We start from the raw sequence: 20,548 nt of genomic DNA, 5'->3' as shown, positions 1-20,548 counted from the left end.
TTTTTTTTTTTTTTTGACAGATAAACAGTTTCTTTATTCATCATCCTCCTCCTCCTCCTCCTCTTCTTCATCTTCCTCTTCCACCTTTTTCTGGGCAACTTTAGCAGGACCCTTTGCACCATCAAACTTTCCTTTTGACTTATAGTCAGCAACGTCCTTCTCATACTTCTCCTTCAGCTTTGTTGCCTTAGTGATGTAAGGCTGCTTTTCACTGTCATTTAAATTATTCCACATCTCACCCAGCTTTTTTGCCACGTCTCCAATAGAGGTGCCGGGGTTTGTGGATTTGATCTTGGGACGGAATTCTGAACAGAACAGGAAGAATCCAGACGGTGGCCTTTTGGGAGCATTAGGATCCTTCTTCTTCTTGCCTCCCTTAGCTGGTCCATAATCCTTCATTTCCCGGTCATAGCGCACTTTATCTGCCTTTGCCATTTCATCAAATTTAGATTTCTCTTTCCCGGACATCGTCTTCCACCTCTCAGAGCACTTCTTGGAAAATTCTGCAAAGTTCACAGGGACCTCTGGGTTTTTCTTCTTATGTTCTTCTCTGCACGTCTGCACAAAGAAGGCATAAGCAGACATCTTGCCCTTTGGTTTCTTCGGGTCACCTTTAGCCATCCTGACTGTATTGTTCGCTAGTCTGGGCAGCGCAAGGCACGACGCGTGGCTCGGAACCAATTTCAAATGTAACACCTTTTTTTTTTTTTTTTAATTTTATTTAAAAAAAAAAAAAAACCAACAACATTTAATGGAAATAATCAAATATTTGATCTACTCTTTTGGCTTTCCTTGAGTGTTCAAAGTAGATATATTTACCTTCCTGATTATTACGTCAAATATACCTTGAATGGAAATTTATAGTGTACGTTTATCGTATTACACAATATAGGTCTATTATGTGACAAAACTATTGCAGAAACATACAAAACATTTAAAATCACTAATCCTATCAAAGATAATGACTATTAAATTCTTGTATTTCCTTTCAATCTACTTTTAATGCTATATATATATTATATATTTAGAATAATTTAGAATTTAGAATAATTAAAGCCAACTGTATACATTTACACTTGCCTTTTCTTGTAAAATTATATCACAAACATTGAACAGTTCTCCACGTCTTTAAACGTTCTTCAAAAAGTTGGCTTTTGATGCTTGTTTTGTATTGTCATCTAGAATGCAAATGTTTTTATTCTCCCACTCCCGTGAACCATAATATAATAAAAATTCTTGTTACATTTTTTAATCTTTGTTTGTTTCCTTAGGATAAATTCCGAGAAACTAATCAAAAAGTATGCACATTGATATAGATTACCAAATGCTCCTCCATAAAGACTTATCAACTTACACGTAACTAGAGGACCCATCATCCCAAACCAGAAGTACTATTCTTATTCTGTTTCAACTTTGTCAGCTGCCGGCTGACAAGGTTTTGCTTCATTCTACTTTTCCTTAATGGTGGCGGGTCTCATGCCAGGTACAGAGCAAAGCACTTTATACAAATTATTTTCCTTACATCTCATATGATTCTTAGGAAGTACTTTTTATTTCCCTTTTACAAAGGAGAAAACTAGGGCTTAGTGAGCTCTGAAGCTAAAGTCCAACCCCGCAGTTCCATTCTGGAGATGCACTTCCACCCACTTCACACTTGTTGCCACTGTTACACCTGTGGCACACTATCAGTTTTAGGGCCATCTGTCGCTATTCCTTATTTTGTGAAATGAGAGTTTCCCAAAGAGAATCTTTTGCCCATTTTTCTATAAGGGGGTTTTCTTTCCTCCTTTTTTAAGGTAATTTCAAAGTTCTCTTCACATAGTTAATATATTAACCCTTTGTCACATAAGAACCATTTTTTCACACTCTTGTGTTCTGACTTTGAATGTGGAAGCATTTTGCCATACTAAAGTTTGCAATGTTTATATAATAAAAATCAACAAATCTTTCTGCGGTATGAGTTTGTATCATGCCAAGAAAGACCTTCCACATCCCAAGATTACCACTAGTTTTATAATTTCTTTTAAAAATATTTACATCTTTAATCAATCTACTTTTTTAACCCCAAATGGTTATCCACTGGTCTAACATCATTTCCTGAAAACCAAGTCTTTCCCTACTGATGTGAAATGACACTTTTAGCACATACCAAATAGTCTTACTGTATATATATATACATCTGTGTCTGTGTCTAAATTTTCTCTATTCTTCCATTGATCTCATTGACTATTCTGGCATTTTTAAGTATAATGCTCTTTAAATACAGTATTTTTATATGTTCTACTGCCTGGTATAAGTCCCTTTTTAGTACTTTTCCTTACAAGAGTTTTCCTGCCGATTCCGGCATATTTATTCTCTATGACTTCAAAATCATTTTAAGTCACAAAAAAAAATTCTTTATAAATTAGATAGCGTTAAACTTATAATAATAAACACTACTGAGCTTTCTTCTTCCTTAAGAATACAGCATGTTTCTCCATTTCGGTCGCTTGCATGCTTCCCAGGTGTCATGTGTGTCGCAGTTCCTCTACCTTCCTAAGTTCATTCCAACATGTGTTACAGCTTTGGCTGTTCTTGCAACTAGAATTTTCCCGCCATTATATCTTCTGGAGAATGTGATTATCTTCTTTGCATACATGAAAGCTCTTAATGGCTTTGGAAAAACCCAAAGTTAAACGGGTTTCTTTATGGCCTGCCTTCTCAGAGACTCTAAACTACTAAAATTCTTCAAGCAGGGAAATACATTGATACATCAGATTTCCAAACTTACTGACTGAAGGAACCCTTCTGAGAAAATTTCTGAACATCTCAGAGAACTAGTATTTCAAGGATTGAATCTAAGAATAAGATGACGAGTTAATTTAAATCATTTCCTCTGTGCATTAACTTACCAGACAAGAGTTTATTAAATCTGTAATTCTTTGCTTTAGCCACTGTCTTATATTTTGCCATATGAATGGTTCCAAAATATAATTATTTCTAGGGGCTAGCCAATACTCAATGATATATAAGTGCCATGGTACTGCAATAATTACGACTTCCAATTCTTCTTCTCTCTTACTTCCAAGCTGCTTTTCTTTTCTTGACTGATATTCTACTCAGTTTATTTTCCCCAACATATTTATCATTTTATTATTTAAAAATTCCTATTGGCATTTTTAATAATATCTAGAAATGTGGTATGGATCCTATCACTACAAGTCCTTTCTATCTAAAATGGTCTGCTAGTCCACTACCATTTTTATACACAAACAGGGGCATGTCGATCTTTAGTAAATAGAGATTATGAATAACCTTCTATTTTTTACATTGGTTTGTTGTTATTCAAAGTCAGTACCAGTTCGGTATAAATCTGGCACAATTAAATTTTTAGGAATTCAATTTTTCCTTGCTTTGCTAATGAAAGCAAGATAACGGTAAAGCTTAAACTACGGTGATGACACAGCTAGCTTTACTAGTGTCCTAAGCATCAGGACTGATAAAGTAAAACAACACTAGGTCCCTGCACACCTGCCAGGCAGGTGAAAATAACCCCTCGAAGACTGAGCTACTCACATACCACACTGCTCATGTGTTAGATTAACAGCGACCTGGACGATCCATTGGTCCCTATAGAAAATGGCTCCATTTGGGGCCAATAAGCCATGTATGGAGACAAAATCGGAGAAGGAAACAGGACCAGAAAGAATCAAGTGCTTGGAGGAAGCGTCCCACCAATAAAAAGTAGATAAAACAGGAATACATGAGAAAAAAGTTAATCTGTGTTATGACATACATATAAGCAGGTTAAAGACGAATGCTGCTCCACTGACGATTGCATTGGAGCAAAGAAGTAAGATGTCTAGGTTCCTACAGCAAATATTCTAACGTGCTGATTTAGAAGTAAGGCCTTTTCGATTCAGATGTATAAATGTAGCCTAATGAACCAAAGCACATCATTACAAGCATCTTGACATCCTCCCAGTAGATAAAATCAATTTGCTTATATTTTCTGATAGTATCAATTATGGAACTTTGAGCATAAAGCTAAGTATAATTATTAACTGTCTACAGGAGTTCACTCATTGGTTGGGCACCGACCACATGCCACGAATGTGTAGGTACTGAGGATGCAGCTGGGAACAAAACAGACCAAGCCCTACCCTCAAGGAGCCTGCGGTCTGGTGAGATAGATGACGGATAAATAAACACATAGGATACGTTGGAAGGAATAAGGGCTATGAAGAAAAATAAATCAGGATCAGAGGGTGGAGTCTGACCCTGTGTAAAGATCTGGGAGGAGACACCATTTGAGTGGAGCCCTAGAGAAAGTGCAGGAGTCATAAAGATACCTGAGGAGGAACATTCCAGACAGAAGAGGCTGCAAGTACAGAGGCCCTGAGGGAAAGTCTCCCAACCTCACCCCTAGAGTAACAGTCACAACCAAGGCAAAGAAATGAGTGAGTACCTTGTTTCTGGATCAAGGGAATCCACAAGTTTTTTATCAGCTAGTAATTTTTGCAAACTTTGATATAAATCCACATTTGTGTTCAACCTAGAAAAATGAGAAATTAAAAAAATTATATCACTTTTGAATACCTTATTTTTAACTTTACATGAAAAGAATGGTGTCAGAGTGTACCATACACATGCCCAGAAGCTGAACAGCATAACCTACCAGGAACGGTGTAACCATCCTTCCTCCCACTTTCCTTCCCTTTTCTCCTTTCCTTCTTTCTTTCCCTTATTTTGGAGACAGGGTCTCACTCTGTCACCCAGGCTGGAGTGCAGTGGCACAATCACAGCTCACTGCAGCCTCAATCTTCTGGGCTCAAGTGATCCTTCCACCTCAGCCTCCCAAGTAGCTGGGACTACAGGCACACACCACCACGCCCAGCTAATTTTTAAATTTAAAAACGCTGTAAGGGAGAGCTCAGGACACAGGCTTCAGCGTCATGCAACTGGGATGCAAGAGTGGCCCTGTAACTGCTCTGGGACCTTGGACACGTTATTTAGACCTTAGGCTGCCATGAGGATTAAATGAGATCATGTGTGCAGCACACATTTCCTATGTGAATGAACCATGGCCACTGTTGAGCAGTTGTGCCACCCAGAGAGCAAAGGGCCCAAGGCTGGGCAGTGGTCCCAACCCACCCCATAGTACCACTGGCAGGAACCCAGTCCTCTTCCCTAAATGCAAATGCCACGGCCCTCTCAGAGCTGAATAGTGAGCTGGGTCTAGATACAACCTGCACCCTGCTGGGTAGGTCTTCAAGGAGGGATAAGGTTGTAAGAACCACTCACCAGTCCCTACTCGCAGACTCAACGATACTCCTGTTCCTCAGTTGGTTCACAAAAAACACTGATGATTTATATGAATCGAAGGGTTTCTGTTACCATTCTCATGGGCCTTCTCAAATACTAGTGAAATGGAAGTAGTCATTACCCATCAAAAACACTCACCAAGAAGGGCCAGACTCCCACACGTCCCAGAAGTCAGGGAGAGAGTGAGTGTGGAGGCCTAACCTCCTAACCTGCTCACCCATGGAGCCATTCCATGGCAAAGGGACAGTAGCTCAGAGGCTGCCCGCACTGCCCCCACTGCAGAGGTTTAAGGAAATTCTCCCACTATGTTTTATGTTGGAAGACCTTGAGATAAAGCCCACACTTCTGTCTGTATTTGTCCTCCCACAAAACGAAGAGTGACTGTCCATGAGACCGGCCTGTGTCTAATTCGGCAGGAAACAGTGTGCAGAGCGCCTCGAGCAGGCAGCCCACTGCGGACGACTTGCCAGAGGCCTTTCCCGAAAGGCAAAGCTTTCTCCCAGGGAGTCCCCGCTTTCAGCCCCGTCAGCGTGCCCAGCGCCTGCACTCGGCAGGGCCCAGTTCTACCCCATTCCGCGAGCTGGTTTGCAGCGGCTGTGGGAAAAGTCACACACGATCGTGCCAAAGTGAACACACGTGGCCCGACCTGGGGAAAAGCAGCAGCTGCACATCCTGAAGTGCCGGGTCTTCCAAGGAAGCCTCGTCTAACCGGAGAAGCCATCACTCTCCTCCTCCAACAACTTCTGGTATATGAAATTGTCTTCTCGTGTTACCCCCTTTTCCCTGTTGTAAATCCACGCTGGCGAGCCCAGGGCTCTCCCTAGCTCTATACACTGCCTGGCATGGTGCCATGCAGCTAAGTGTGTTGGAATACAGCACTGTCCACCAATAAGTTATTTTAACAAGCACTATGGAGCTCTCATAAGTGGCTTAAAAACATTTACATTTACCTCAAAATCACTTTAAAATAATTCACTCCATCACAGCCTCAGCCAGAGCCTGCTCCAGCCCTCCCACAGACTTTTACGGCCTCCCTAGACTCCCCTAATTCCAACTGACAGGGGCCACAAGGACAGTGTTTATACAGCATTTTGGCTTCTCGCCCTGTGGCCCACAGCCACTGATGCAACAGCAATTTAACCAAGCCAGAATCTAGTAAGTTCAACTTGCCACTAGAATACTAAAAGCCCTTGTTTAAGGTAAGTGATAATGGTGATGACAAGAATCCTGGGTGTCTACGATCTCAGATGATCAAGGGACACCTTTACATTGATCTCATTTAACCCTCACAAGGACCCTGAGGCAGGGTTAACTTTACACCCCATTTACAGACAAGGAAATGACGGAAAGAACTGACAACCAGCCCCGAGGCCCAGGGCCCGCCTGTGAGGTGAGCCACTGGCCTGTCCTGAGCCCTCCCTCTGGCCACCCCTGGTCACTCACACCTCCCACCCTGCTGGGCGGGGGACAAGCACTATGGACTGGACAAAACTGCACAAGTCCATGAAACCGGATCACCCAGGACTAGGTACAGAAGGCGGCAGGAGAACAGGACTTGGCACAGAAGGGGGCAGGAGAACAGCACATACTTCTCTACCATGGTGCCAATACTTCTACAAGCTTCTTCTGCGGCTTCTCTGAATGCTGGCTCAGGGTGAGCAATTTTCACAAAATCAGCCTAATAAAGGGGAAAGACAAAACCAAAAGGGAATTTGATGAGAAGCTTTCTTCCAGGATCTGAGGGTGAAAATGAAAACCAGGTTTTAAGATGTGCCATTGGCTTGGCCTATGCATTTCTATTACTGACTTTTTCCTAAGCGAGAAAAGCAAAGCAGCTTCTTTCAGAACAATTAATTCTGTTATTCCTTGAAACCAAGTTTGTTTCATTCCAAAAAAAAAACTTTTATTAACTTTATTTCAGAAAAGTTTTTCTCTTTCAAATATAAACACCAAGCAAATTCTTCTTTTTTTTTTTGAGACAGAGTCGCCCAGGCTGGAGTGCAGTGGCACAATCTCAACTCACTGCAAGCTCCGCCCCTCGGGTTCACGCCATTCTTCTGCCTCAGCCTCCCATGTAGCTGTGACTACAGGTGCCTGCCACCACGCCCTCTAGTTCTTTATTTCAAAAGAGCAGGCACTGGTTTCAAATATTCTACAACTTTCTGGCTAAAATTATTTGCAGTATGGTTCTCACATGTTAACTTATCTCCAGAAAACAACTCTTAGAGGCTTTTTTTAACTAACACATATAGTATAGTTTCAAAACCCATTTAACTACATTCTAGTCTTTGATTTAACTACGTTGTAGTCTTTGTGCAGAAAACAAAGGCACAGTCTCTTTATAGTCCTTTTAATAAAATATGAGTTCACAGTCTCCACATAATACTGTATACAACTACTGCTGCTGCTACTGAAGTCATTAGAAGTTAAAATGAGTGAAAATTCTTTTTTAAAAACATAAAATGATGTACAACTAAATTTTCATTTTCATGTCAAAAAGCAGATAAACTACAAAACACTACATATTTTCTTCATTTGCCAAGAAAATGTGTGACTATAACATGAAATAAAATCACCACAAGATAAAATTTCCTAATTTTATTATCAAATAGTTTTTAATGCCAAAACATTTAAGTTCATAGTTTGGTATATTTCTTGTAACAATTGGTAACGGTAAAATAACATTAGTACCAAAGTAGCTGAAAAATGAGTTACGTAAATTTACAACATTTTTTTTTACAAATTACTAATCTACAGGTTGTAAATTTATAATCAATATTAAAATTCAAAACACTAGCATACATATTAAAAACTGATTTGTAATAGTGATGAGGAAAACAGTTCTGTTATATAAAAACTGTATTAAAAAAAGAAAACAAAATAAAACGACTACTTGGTGAAAAACAGTTTATAAAATGATTGTCTTATAACAGTACTAATCTTACTGGCAGGTAATATCTTAAAAATCGAAAACAGAGAAAGGTTCTTTTTTACCCAGATAACTGCATATATAAATCATACCTTTTTTTTTTAAGTTTTCAAAATGAGATATTATTATGCATAAATATTAAAAATGTCAAAATAAGATACAGGGCAGAGAAGTTAAAATCTTTTAGTAAGACCAAAAGCGAAAATGTAGAAAAAAAATCCTAGAATACTGATTAAGATGAAGACCAAGACAAAACATACACAGTGAATTCTGGGATTTGTGACAGCCACGCAATGGTCACCCCTCAGTATCAGTGGGCAATAGTTAGATCCTCCCACAGACAACCGAATCCACAGATGCTCAGGTCTCTGATAGAAAATGGTGCAGTACTTGCATATAACTGATACACAGTACATCCCATACGTCAAATCATCTCTAGATTACTTGTAATACCTAATGAATGTAAATAATATGTAAATAGCTGTTATACTGTATTGTTTTATGGAACAGTGACAAGAAAAAAAGTCTGTACATGTTCAGTATGAATGAAAATTTTTTTTTCCCCAAATATTTTTGATCCAAGGTAGGTTGACTGCACAGATCCCCCATCTGGAGGACTGACTATACAGTGAAATTCACTGACACAGATTTTCCTTTTCTGATTTCAGTGACACAATTAGGTGAACAGGGTATGAAACTTTCTTTTGAGCAGTGCGTTTCCACAGCTCCCCCACCATTCAGACACATTTCCTACGCACATACTGGAGGCACAGAACAAACACCCAGTACAAACAGAACTACCCAGAGCCTGCAACTTCACTCCAGAGAAAAACCCTTTACAATAAGATACTTTATCAGTTTCCTTAAGACCGGGAAGCTTGTGGTGAACATATCTGAACGGTGTTAATGCTCAAGTCAAGTGCATGGGTGGAAGGAAATTTTCCAAAAAAGGAAAAAATAAAGATGGGGATGAGTTATGCTGGGTCAAAGAAGTCAGTCAAAAGGTATACAGGATTCCACTTAGGTGACATTCTAGAAAAGGCAAAACTATAGGGATAGAGAACAGATTAGTGGTTGCCAGAGGTTAGTGGGGAGGGGTGGGTGTGACTATAAAGGGAGACTTCTGCGGGTTGATGGAACAGCTTTGTATCCTGATTGTGGTGAGGGTTGCACAAATTTATACAAGCTAAATTTCACAGAACTGTACCATCTTCCAAAATAAGTCAATTTTACTCTATAATAATTTTAAAAACAAGTACATATTTTTTTTAAAGATGGAGAGGCTAACAAACTTTGCAACCTTTCCAGGTAAGGGTTCATGAGACCTGAGCAGCCAGCCAGCCCTGAAACGGTTGGAACAGGAGGAAGAAGAGCTTGACAGATATCTTGCCTGGTCTGGCAGCCCAGCTGCACCACACGCTGGCCAGGCGACAGAGGGCACATCCCTTCATCACCCAGTGCCTTTCTTCCCTCTTGTGAAAATGGAGCTATGCTGAGGTTACTTCAGCTCATCCAGAGAAAGCTTCTTCAGCTAAATAGGCTGTAGAAAGGGCCTACAGCCTAGTTAAATCTAAAACAAGTTAATGCTAGAATATAAACTCCATGAAGTAAGAGATTGTGCTGTTTCGTTCCTGCACATATACCTCGTGCTTAGACAGTGTTTGGCACACAGTAGGTGCTCAACATTGACTGAATGTGAGGGAAAAACCTATGTAGTTCAATACCATGTAGACAGGATCATAAATGATCACTATTTAAATTGTGTGTGCTGCTTTCCTTGACAAGAGTCACCAAGAGTTGGCTCCTTCAGGCTGATAGAAGATCCCGCTTCCTGGAAAAGAGTATATGGAAGAGATATCTGCAGTTCCATGTTTGTTGCAGCTCTGTTCACAACATCCAAGATTTGGAAGCAACCCAAGTGTCCATGAACAGATGACTGGACAAAGAAAATGTGGGACTCACACACAATGGAGTGCTACTCAGCCATAAAAAAGAATGATATTGTCATTTGCAACAACATGGATGGTCACTATGTTAAATGGAATAACTCAGGCACAGAAAGACAAACATCACACGTTCTCACTCATTTGTGGGACGTAAAAATAGACACAATTGACTCACGGAAATAAAGAGTAGACGGACGGTTACCAGAGGCTGGGGAGGGTAGCAGGGTGGTGTAGGGGAGGTGGGAATGGTTAATGGGTACAAAAACACAGGAAGAGTGAGTAAGACCTGCTATTTGATAGCACAACAGGGTGACTACACGCAATAATAACGGTAGATTTTAAAATAACTAAGAGTATAACTGGACTGTTTGTAACACAAAGGATAGAAGCTTGAGGGGATGGAGACGGCGTTTTCCCGGGTGTGATTGCTGTGCACTGCATGCCCCATCAAAACATCTCGTGCACCTCATGAATATATACATGAGGTATATTAAAATTAAACATGAAAAATGAAAAAAGAAAAAAGAAAAAGAAAATTTTGCTATCTCAGCAATGGATTTCCTAGTTGGTGAAGAGATCTAGGTATACACTTCTATTTCAATTTTAAAATGTTAAAAAAAAAAAGGCTTTACAACCATTTTGATGTTAAAACTTATTTTTTAATTAAAAAAAAAAAAGCATTCCTGAAAAGGTTTATTAAAACTGGTTCTCACACCTCTTATGAAAAAGAAGTGGCTCACACTTATAATCCCAGCACTTTGGGAGGCTGAGGCAGTAGGTTCACTTGAGGCTAGGAGTTCAAGACCAGCCCAGGGAACACAGGGAGACCCTGTCTCTATTACAGCAAAAAAAAGAAAAAGAGGAATTGTGTTGTAAACGTACACATAAAGTGTTCTTAGAATTTGGGGAGAAGCGTTCACAAAGAACCTCTGTCAAATGAATATATATGTAAATATATATTACCCAACTATAGCAAATATTTGCTATATTAATCATTCATTATATTACATGTATATTTTATTAAATATACATATTAAAGTACAAGTTCTAAATATCACCTTTTCTGATAACGTTTTCCCCATTCCTAATGACATATTTCATCATAAAAAATCACACCTAATGGATCTCAAACAGTTTCAGACATTTTTAACTTTATAATCTAATATTAATATTAAACAACGAAGGATAAATTTCACTTAAATTTTAGCAGGTTGAAAGAGAGGTAGCTTCAAGTCTAAGGCAAAGCATCTTACCAAGTCGGCCACTCTGCACAAGGAATCCGAGAGCTCATCGAAGATCAGCACAGTCTGCGGCCCAGGTGGGGTGGAACACGCACGGTCCACAAGCAATTCTGTCTTTCTCAAGGCTTCTTCTTGTGCAATATGAAATCCTTCTGGGGCACTGAGCTCAGGAACTCCAAAAAGACCCTTAGAACCAAAGAATACGTCTGATTTATAACCAAAATTCAAAACTGTGCTTTTAAAATATTTACTAAACTTACTTTTATCACAAAGGAAATCTTGGCTTTCATTGGGGTATCATGTTAGACCTGTGATCACAGATACCACTATCATACTCCCCATATCACTCCACATAAATTACACTAAAAATGTTTCCAGGACATAATTTTTCTTCAATTTTTAACTATTTTCTGAAAAAAAAATGATATGGGTTCAAAATCCAGCTCTGTCACTTCTACAGAACCTAAGAGTGGCTGCAAGAATTAAATGAGATAATATATGTAAATATATGTGTGTGCGTGTGTGTGTGTGTGTATATATATATGTATATAGCAGTGTTTAGCACATAGCATTTGATAGATAGATGTTAGCCATAATTATTATTAGTTTATAACCCTGGTCATGTTATTTCTCCTCCTAGGCCTCACATTTTTTTCATCATGTACAATGGGAACGACAATACATACCTTACAGCATGGATACACATACTAAGGATATGTAAAGTACTAAAAGCAATATCTGACAGAGTAAGATCTCAGTACACAGTACCAATTATTCTACAACTATCAAATAGAGAGGATGAGTTGACCACAAAGCAATAGATACTTTAGAAAAATTTAATGAACATATTAAAATCATAGGCTGAAACTGGGGGCAAATTTTATATGTTCCAAAGACATTTCAATATCTTGATAAAAACAAAAATCACTGATCTAATGGGAATGACCATTCTCTTGTTACCTATTCAATCACACTTGTTAGCACACTCAGGAAGGCAGAGAAAAAAAGCATTTAATATGCACCCACCGCATACCATGAAGTACGCCTGCTACTTTACACAGGTTCTCATTTCAATCACGCAATCCTACAGAACAGAGTATCATTCTTTTACAGATCAGGACACATGCTTTAGGAGGTTAGAAAAGGTGGGCGGATCACGAGGTCAGGAGATGGAGACCATCCTGGCTAACACGGTGAAACCCTGTCTCCACTAAAAATACAAAAACACTAGCCAGGGGTGGCGGCGTGCACCCGTAGTCCCAGCTGCTGGGGAGGCTGAGACAGCAGAATGGCGTGAACCCGGGAGGCAGAGCTTGCAGTGAGCCAAGATCGCGGCACTGGACGACAGAGCAAGACTCCGTCTCAAAAAAAAAAAAAAAAAGTTAGAAAAAACTTCTTTGAGGTCACAAATTAATATTGGCAAAGCCAGAACTCGAACCCGCTCTGTACATCTCTAAAGCCCACACTTTTCCATACTTCTCTATTACAATTACAATCTCAATTACAATCTGTTTGAAAGTCTCTCCTGAAAAGGTGAGCTTCCAGACCCAAGAGCCCTGCCCTTCATTTCTTTAACCGGCTATCCAACAGAACGTCTACCATATGGGGGGGAACTCAATGAAGGAAACAAATGACCGGAGCAGACGCTAGGCTTTGTTAATTAACTTTGTAGGTGTTTAGCACATAAACTTTCAGAAATAGCAGCAGGTAAACCTTCAGGCCTGATAAGGCCTACTGTTTCTACAGCAAGGGATGGATGAAGTTAAGCTATTAATCTCTCTTCAAAGTATATTACAAGTTAAAAAAATAAAAGAAAGTCAGTGGGGGACAAAGGAGAATCAGGACCAAAAACAAATGTCATCTTTACATTGATTTAATTTGATCCAAGCGCAGACTACTTCCACTTCCCAGTACAACCTGCCCGTATTGCCCTCGGGAATTCTAACTCTGGGATTACCAGTGACCGTAATGCTAAAAAACTGAATAAACCTTTTTTTTTCAAGGCAAAAACCAATTCACAAATTTGAAAATGTGCTGTCGGTGCTGAGTATCATGATACAAAAGGGAAAAATAAAAGCTAAAATTCGTTACATCTCATCTACCCAAAATCAGGCTTCCCCGCACGTCTTTCTCCTCAGCGCCTACAAGTAGTTCTCACACCAACTATGTTAATACCAACATTGTATACTCTTAAGGAAGGTGGTGTAGCAAACTTCACACAAAATAATTTTAAAATAGACAAAGCTGATAATGGGGATAAAACCAGAATCATACACCTTAGCTCAGTGCAACAATATCCTAGACTCCTCTTTATAAGGCAATACACTATAATGAAATTTTAAAAGGCAAAAATAAAAGTAATCCTTAACCTAAAACGGACAAAAGGTACAAACTCCAAGTAGAACAGGCATCAGGTAAGTCCTTTCCAACCTTGCCTTCTTCTCATCTTCCACTAGACAATGCACTCTAGTTACTTCCTGGGGTAAGAAATCAAAGTGACCAATTCCACGGCACTATGGGGTGTCAGAGTGGTCTCAACAGCGTTTTGTGTTTTAAAACAAGAAAGCCCAAAGCTTTGAAATAAATTAATAGGTGATGGAATTTCATGTATCAATGAAACTACCATTACTCGACTACAGGCAGCCGTGTCCCTGCAACAAGACCATGTGATACCGCCTGTGAAGGCACAGGGACAGGCCACTTAAGGCAGGACTGTAGCGCTGGAACTAAAGGGCTTTAGCGGGTGTGTGGGTGAATGTATGCAGAAGGCGGGTCCTGGCAGGCCGAATTCACGGCCACTGCCAGGACGAACTATTCAGATTCACGTGGAGCAAGTGGCTCATGCAGAGGCAGTTCCCGGACCCGACACTCTGGGGAGGAGACCACTAAGCCCGGCCCCTCAAAGCAGAGGTGACCTGGACCTCATCAAGAGCGCACACAAGACGCCACTGTACGAGGTGGGTTGGCTGCCCGCCTCCTCCCAGGCCCAAACAATCTCGCCCTGAGTGTCGCTGGCCGCGCGGAGCAGAGATCGGCTTAGCTCGCGGACTGAGGGGAGCTCCTCCTGCGCCGCTCACCCGGCGCTCGCCGAACAGGTCCAAGCGGCTGCCCTGGGGCTTGACATTGAAGGCGGCGCCCACGGGAGACCAGCTGGTGCTGACCCTTCGGGCCCGGATCCCGGCTTGGAGGCTTCCCTGGCCCGCCCACCGGGGCGGCAGAGCTGCTGCTCTGGCCCCGAAGCCGCGCAGCCTTCCGACGCACAGCATTCTATCCCCGGATCAGTCCCTTCCTCCAACGCGAGACCCCTGCCCTGGTGCTTTCGCCCGGAGCGCGGGCTCGGCGTTTCCCAGGCAGCGGCCCACGCCGCCCCACGTGACGCTCCCGCTTCCGGGTCTGGGCGCGGCCTCAGGACGTGGGCACGTTGACGTCCGGAGAGCAAGAGCGTCGCTCCCCTGCCTTCTCAGCCGTCGTCGCGGTTTACCGCCCCCCGTGTCCAGAGTAAGGAAAGGCTAGGGTTGTGCTTCCCTCCCAAGTGACCAAGGAGCTGGGCGCGGGCAAAATCATGACATATTCGAATTCCGGTGGACATCAGATATTTTTTGAGAGATGGTAGGTACTTGAGTAAACAAGAAGTGCCTGCCATAGGCCTAAAGGAGAAGTTTCCCTTTTAACCAACTCTCTTGGTGAATTCATCCTGCACGTCTCTGTTTGGTGTCTGTGTCCAGTAACTTTTTACTCTTGCATAGCTCATTTAAAAATTTTAGATGGGAAACAGTGAAAGCAGTCTAATGGGATTTTCCCTGCAGGGTTTCAGAATTGTCTGGGACCCGTGATCCCTTTTTTCCTTCCCCTTTCTCTCCTTTGGAATGGACTGTCTACCCTATGCCGGCCCCCGCCGCCGCCGCCCCCGCCCCACTGTCTTTTAAAAGTGGATTAACTTTTCTGGTTTCGCAGGATCACACATGGAGAGAAATTTTGCCACAGGATGAATCACCCAGTAGGTCTCCTCTGTAGCTTATTTAATGACGTAGATGGTGAGAGGAGTTGGTGCGGAAAGTGTTAAGACTTTTGGAAATGTTGAGATGGGGCGAAAATGTATTTCGCACACGGGAAGGAAATCAACTTTGGGACTCAGAGGGCAGATTGGGTTGAACTGTGTCTCCCAGAAGAGATGCTGAAGTCGTAACCCTCGGTACCTGTACATGTGACCTTATTTGAACATAGGGAGTTTGCAGAGATGATTAAGATGGGTCATACTAGATGAGGGAAGCTGTCCTTGTAAGAAGAGGAAAATTTGGCTGATACACAAGGAGGACAGCCGCCTGAAGATGGAGGCGGGGACTGGAGTGATGCTGCCACCAGCTGCCAGAAGCTGGAAGCAGCAAGGCCGGATCCTCTGTAGCCCCTTTGGAGGGAGCATGGCCCTGCTGCTACGGTGATCTCAAACTTCCAGCCTACAGAACAGAGAAAGTCCGTTTCTGTTGTTTAAAGACTCTCACTTTGCGTACTTTATTAGGGCAATCCTAGAAAACAAACAGAGATTCACGCCTGGCAAATAATGATCAAACAATGATTTGTTGGATGGAATGGTGATTAAAACCTAGGTTAGAAAATGAGCAAGTGGGAGGGCGCGCACCAGGACAAATGCTAATGCAGGCAGGGCTTAATCCCTAGGTGACGGGTTGATAGAGGCAGCAAACCACCACAGCACATGTTTACTATGTAACAAACCTGCACGTTCTGTGTATGTATCCCAGAACTTAAAAATAATTTGTTTAAAAAAAAAAGACAAAATGAGCAGTGTCTACAGCTTTCTGGGGTGTGACAGCATCACCAACTTAAAGCTGTTACTAGTACTAAATGGAATAAAGATTTCCCTTTGCTTTCCCCTTACTGTCCTCAGAAACACAGATGAGGGATACATCTTCACAGGACTCCTCAGAGCACTAAAACGATATCAAAACACTCTTCCCACAACAAACACACCGGCAGAGGATTCTTCAGATAATAGGAATAAGAAATGTGAAATAAATTAGAATAAACCATGCAGCTCTTTTCAATATTTACTCCTGGAAAGATAGTAAGTTACACAGAATCAGTTTTGGGAATAACTTTTCCGTTTTCACCTTTTTATGGTTATTGTAATAATTGGAGGAATTAGTGAAGTAAAACCATCCGAATAAGTTCGTCACCAAGCTGATTCTGATGGATGGTGTGGCTGATTTATAAACTCTCCTCTGTCACGGGCTGCTGAACAGAAGGAACCCTGTGAAAGTTGTGTCATCGTCCTCATCAGCAAACAAGCCATTGAACCTCTCTCCTCCTGTCACCTGCAGCCACACCTCATCCCCGAGCCTCAGCGGCAGGACAATGCCGCCAGAGGCCTGGTCCTCAGAGCTCATGTAAGCGTCTTTGGTGTGCAGTATTTTTACTCCATTTTTGACCAAAGACACCTGAACATTCCTGGAGAAAACAGTGATGTGGTAGGTGAAGTAATAGACCCCAGCAATGTGGCATGTGAATTTCCCTGTTGCTATATCATAATGGTTGAAGTCGTTATACAGGATCTTATCAAATTTAATGGGCACATCTGAAGAAGGAAACTTGCTCAGCACCGTGAGCCCCACAGTGAAAGCACTTTTTGGCAAGACGAGCGTCTCACCGATTTTCCCCTTCTCTCCTCGATCTCCTTTCCAGCCTCTTATTCCCCGGACTCCTGGCTCACCCTGGGGCCCCATGGGTCCAGCTTCTCCCCTGGGACCAGGCTTTCCAATAGGGCCCATGGGGCCTGGTAAACCAGTTGGGCCCAAAGGCCCAATGTCACCCCTTGGCCCCTCAGGACCAGTGGGACCCATGTCACCCTTATTCCCCTTCTGCCCCTGAGGCCCAGTCTCTCCTCGGAGGCCTTTCTCTCCCATGGGCCCTGCAAGCCCCTTGGGGCCATGTTTTCCTGGGGATCCTCTTGAACCTTGATCACCTTTGATGCCTTTTGCTTCAACTTTTCCGTCTGCTCCTAAATAGAGAAAGAGCAAACAAAGAGATGGTTTGTGAAAGATTCCCCTGTGAACAGCTTTGGTTTTTCTATAATCGAGCTCACAAATGAAACAAAGTAGTGTACACGTTCAGTATACACCCAGAGGTTAAAATTCAATTACTCCATCTGGGTGCGGTGGTCTCCTAGCACCTTCAGAGACCGCAGCAGGAGGACTGCCTGAGGCCGAGAGTTCAAGACCAACCCAGCCAACATAGCAATACCCTAACTCTTAAAAAAATAAATAAATAAAAATAAAATAAAATTCAATTACTCCAGCCCAGCTCAGTGGCTCATGCCTGTAATCTTAGCACTTTGGGAGGCCAAGGTGGGCAGACTGCTTGAGTCCAGGAATTCAAGATCAGCCTAGGCAACATGGCAAAACCTCATGTCTGGAAAAAATACAAAAATTAGCCAGGCGCGGTGGTGCACAACTGTAGTCCCAGCTACTCGGGAGGCTGAGGTGGGAGGATCACTTGAGTCCAGCAGGTTGAGGCTGCAGTGAGCCGTAATCAAACCACTGCACTGCAGCCTGGGAAACAGAGTGAGACCCTGTCTCAAAAATAAATAAATAAAGTCAATTACTCCAATTACATACATTTTTTTTTCTTAAAATACCCTTAAAAAAGTGGAGAATTATGTATCATTCCTCACAAAAGTTGAGAGACTTTTTTTCCTGTTAAACAGTATGTTTTAGTGACTTCTCTATTGCCATCAGGAGGCAAGCCAGATTAAACCAGAGGAGAATGTTTCATGGAATGTTCCAAAAATTGCCTTATTTTTATCTTCACTTTTGTGAATAGATATAGAATCTGTGACCCTTTATTTCATGGATTTCAGGTTAACCATTATAGAAAGGCCATGATACTGTTCTTCAAAGTACAAATGTTTTAGGTTAATTTACAAACTGTTTGAAAAGTTGGGCATTTCCTTTATTTAAAAAAATTTAAAACATATTATAAAAGCATATTAATATTAGATTGTGTATTCTGTATACATTAAAAATAGAGAATTAAGAAACTTATCTGAGGCTAGGAGTAGAAGTGGGAGCCCATAGTCCCAGCAACTCGAGAGGCTGAGGTGGGAGGATGACTTGAGCCCAGGGGGTTGAGGCTGCAGTGAGCCACAATTGTGCCACTTTATTCTAGCCTGAGTGACAGAGTGAGATCCTGTCTCAAAAAAATAAAGAAAAGAAAAAAAAAGAAGTAAAGAAAATTCTCTTAATCTTGCCATTAGATTTTTAAAAACAACTTTAGTGAGATGTAAATCACATATACTGTTCACCCGTTTAAAATATTACAACTAAGTATATCTTAGCATACACACGGAGTTGTGTAAACTTCACCACGATCAATTCTAGTGCGTTTACATCACCCTGAAAAGAAACTCTGCGTCCTTACTTTTTGTCTCCATAGATTTGCCTGTTCTGGACATTTCATCTAAATAGCGTCATTCCTTGACGACTGGCTTCTTTCTCTTAGCATAATGTTTTCAGAGTTCATTTGTATTGTGGCACATATCAGTACTTCATTTTTTTTTATTCTTGAATAATATTCTATTGTATGGCTATACCAGTTATTCGTTCATCACTTGATGGATGTTTAGATTGTTTTCACTTTTTGGCTATTATGAAAAATGCTGCTATGAACATTCATTTAGAAGTTATTGTATGGACATATGTTTTTATCTCCCTAGCATTGGACTTTGTCCTCAGGGCTAATTGGGCTGATTTCATCATCTCTCTTCCCTACACATGCTGTCTTTCCTGCTTTTTCAGTTTCTGTTCATTTAGCCTCATTCATTCAGACATGCCACACAATATTTCTTACTCTGACTGTTCTGAGTCTGACGTTATGTTTCAACACTTATTTTCCAGTCTATGCAAAACAATTGCACCCTTAATTCTACATTGCTTTTAGTTTTTTTATGAGAGAGAATTTTATCTTACCTTAAATTTGCTTAAGAGGAGAATAATATGTGAAATGCATGTTACTTATTTTTGTATAAATCAAGAATAGTTTAGCTTAACAGTTGTTAGAATACAATTAAATATTTATACCACACCAATATTTTCTTTTTTTTGAGACATTGACATAGTAAAACTTTTATTTTGTGTATTTTAAGCAATTAAACACAAAATTAAGACCACTTAAGTCTTATAGAGAAAAATTGTTCAATCAAATGCTGTTTTTTCACTATGAAAACAAACCTAAATTTGCCTTCTTTCATTGCGCAGCCAGAACTGAGATTTGTAGATTGATACCACTTTACCATCTGAAAAACTCTGGCTGCAGCTTTTCTGAGATGCCATATAACATAATCTTCATCTGCTCATCAGTGTGCTTGTTGAAGCAGCCCAACGTAGACAGTTGCTGCCAATGAACTGATTTGCAAACTTTGATTTAGCAATAGAGTCTGATATTTTCAGGTCAGTGGCTTTAGCCTGCCTCTGATTGTCATGTGAGTTATGTACTACTCAATCCAGGAGGTGCTATTTGCATTGAAGTACTATTTGCGATCATTGCCCACTGAGTAGTACAGAGAGAAAAGTAATCTATGAATTATTATAAGTGGAAGAAAGCACTGTTGGCTAATGGAACTGGTGAAAGTTCTATGAAGTACTGAAGATGTACTGGGCCTCATCCCATTTGCTGTCATTTTTAGTGGCATGAAGAATGATTCAATGCAGGTATAGACCACTTTCATTCACCATGTCACCAGAACGTAAAATATAATACAAATAATGACGCTAATAGCAAATATTATACACATACATATGGATAGATAGCTCAGTATGTGCCACATGTTCTTCTGAGTACTTTACATATATCCCACAAATTTAATCTTTCCAGCATCCCAGTGTAGTAGATACTATTTTCTTCATTTTATGTATTTTAATATAAATTTTAATATATAATTTTATATTTACATGTATATTTTATATAATATATATATTTTCTAAAAGACACAGAAAGTTAATTTGCTCACAGTCATACAGCTAGTAACTGCTGGAGCTGAGACTCAGACCGAGGTGTTCTGGCATTCGTGAAGCTACTTCCTCACGGACTATTCCATGAAACATCTGGTTGCCACCTAA

At 40.9% G+C, this 20,548-nt stretch overlaps 2 protein-coding genes, 1 long non-coding RNA gene and 1 pseudogene across 5 annotated transcripts in view; 1 reads left to right on the top strand and 3 right to left on the bottom strand.

Moving 5' to 3' along the window:
• The window catches only part of MIPEP (mitochondrial intermediate peptidase), a 151,785-nt gene extending 136,970 nt beyond the window's left edge, over positions 1–14,815 (bottom strand). Inside the window, exons 1-4 of the mRNA XM_011958800.1 lie at positions 14,498–14,815; positions 11,433–11,606; positions 6,894–6,982; positions 4,448–4,534 (exon numbers count right to left, since the gene is read on the bottom strand). Coding sequence (XP_011814190.1) covers positions 4,448–4,534; positions 6,894–6,982; positions 11,433–11,606; positions 14,498–14,686 — 539 coding nt within the window. The 5' untranslated portion in view covers positions 14,687–14,815. The remainder of the gene's footprint in view (positions 1–4,447; positions 4,535–6,893; positions 6,983–11,432; positions 11,607–14,497) is intronic.
• On the bottom strand, positions 22–666 carry LOC105523791 (annotated as a pseudogene). The gene has a single exon (XR_001003645.1). The product of XR_001003645.1 is annotated as a high mobility group protein B3 pseudogene (transcript).
• On the top strand, positions 14,816–17,476 carry C1QTNF9B-AS1 (C1QTNF9B antisense RNA 1). Of its 2 annotated transcripts, none has more exons than XM_011958775.1 (4): positions 14,816–14,918; positions 15,375–15,417; positions 16,757–16,903; positions 16,985–17,476. In XM_011958775.1, the coding sequence occupies exons 3-4, from the start codon at positions 16,899–16,901 to the stop codon at positions 17,301–17,303; spliced, it is 324 nt and encodes a 107-aa protein (XP_011814165.1). In that variant the 5' UTR covers positions 14,816–14,918; positions 15,375–15,417; positions 16,757–16,898; the 3' UTR covers positions 17,304–17,476. The 2 variants fall into 2 exon arrangements, with proteins under 2 accessions (XP_011814165.1, XP_011814159.1); XM_011958769.1 differs by having other exon boundaries at positions 14,822–14,918; positions 16,757–16,822; positions 16,985–17,469.
• LOC105523773 lies at positions 16,470–17,435 on the bottom strand. Its single transcript, XR_001003642.1, has 2 exons — positions 17,398–17,435; positions 16,470–16,883 (listed from the first exon to the last, which is right to left on the bottom strand). It is a non-coding gene; the product is annotated as an uncharacterized LOC105523773 (long non-coding RNA).
• Positions 17,477–20,548: the final 3,072 nt, after the last annotated feature.

Source organism: Colobus angolensis, unplaced genomic scaffold (assembly GCF_000951035.1).
Source record: "Colobus angolensis palliatus isolate OR3802 unplaced genomic scaffold, Cang.pa_1.0 Scaffold113, whole genome shotgun sequence".
NCBI lineage: Eukaryota > Metazoa > Chordata > Mammalia > Primates > Cercopithecidae > Colobus > Colobus angolensis.
The sequence above is the reverse complement of the archived record's forward strand: the minus strand, read 5'-3'. Positions and strand labels throughout refer to the sequence as shown.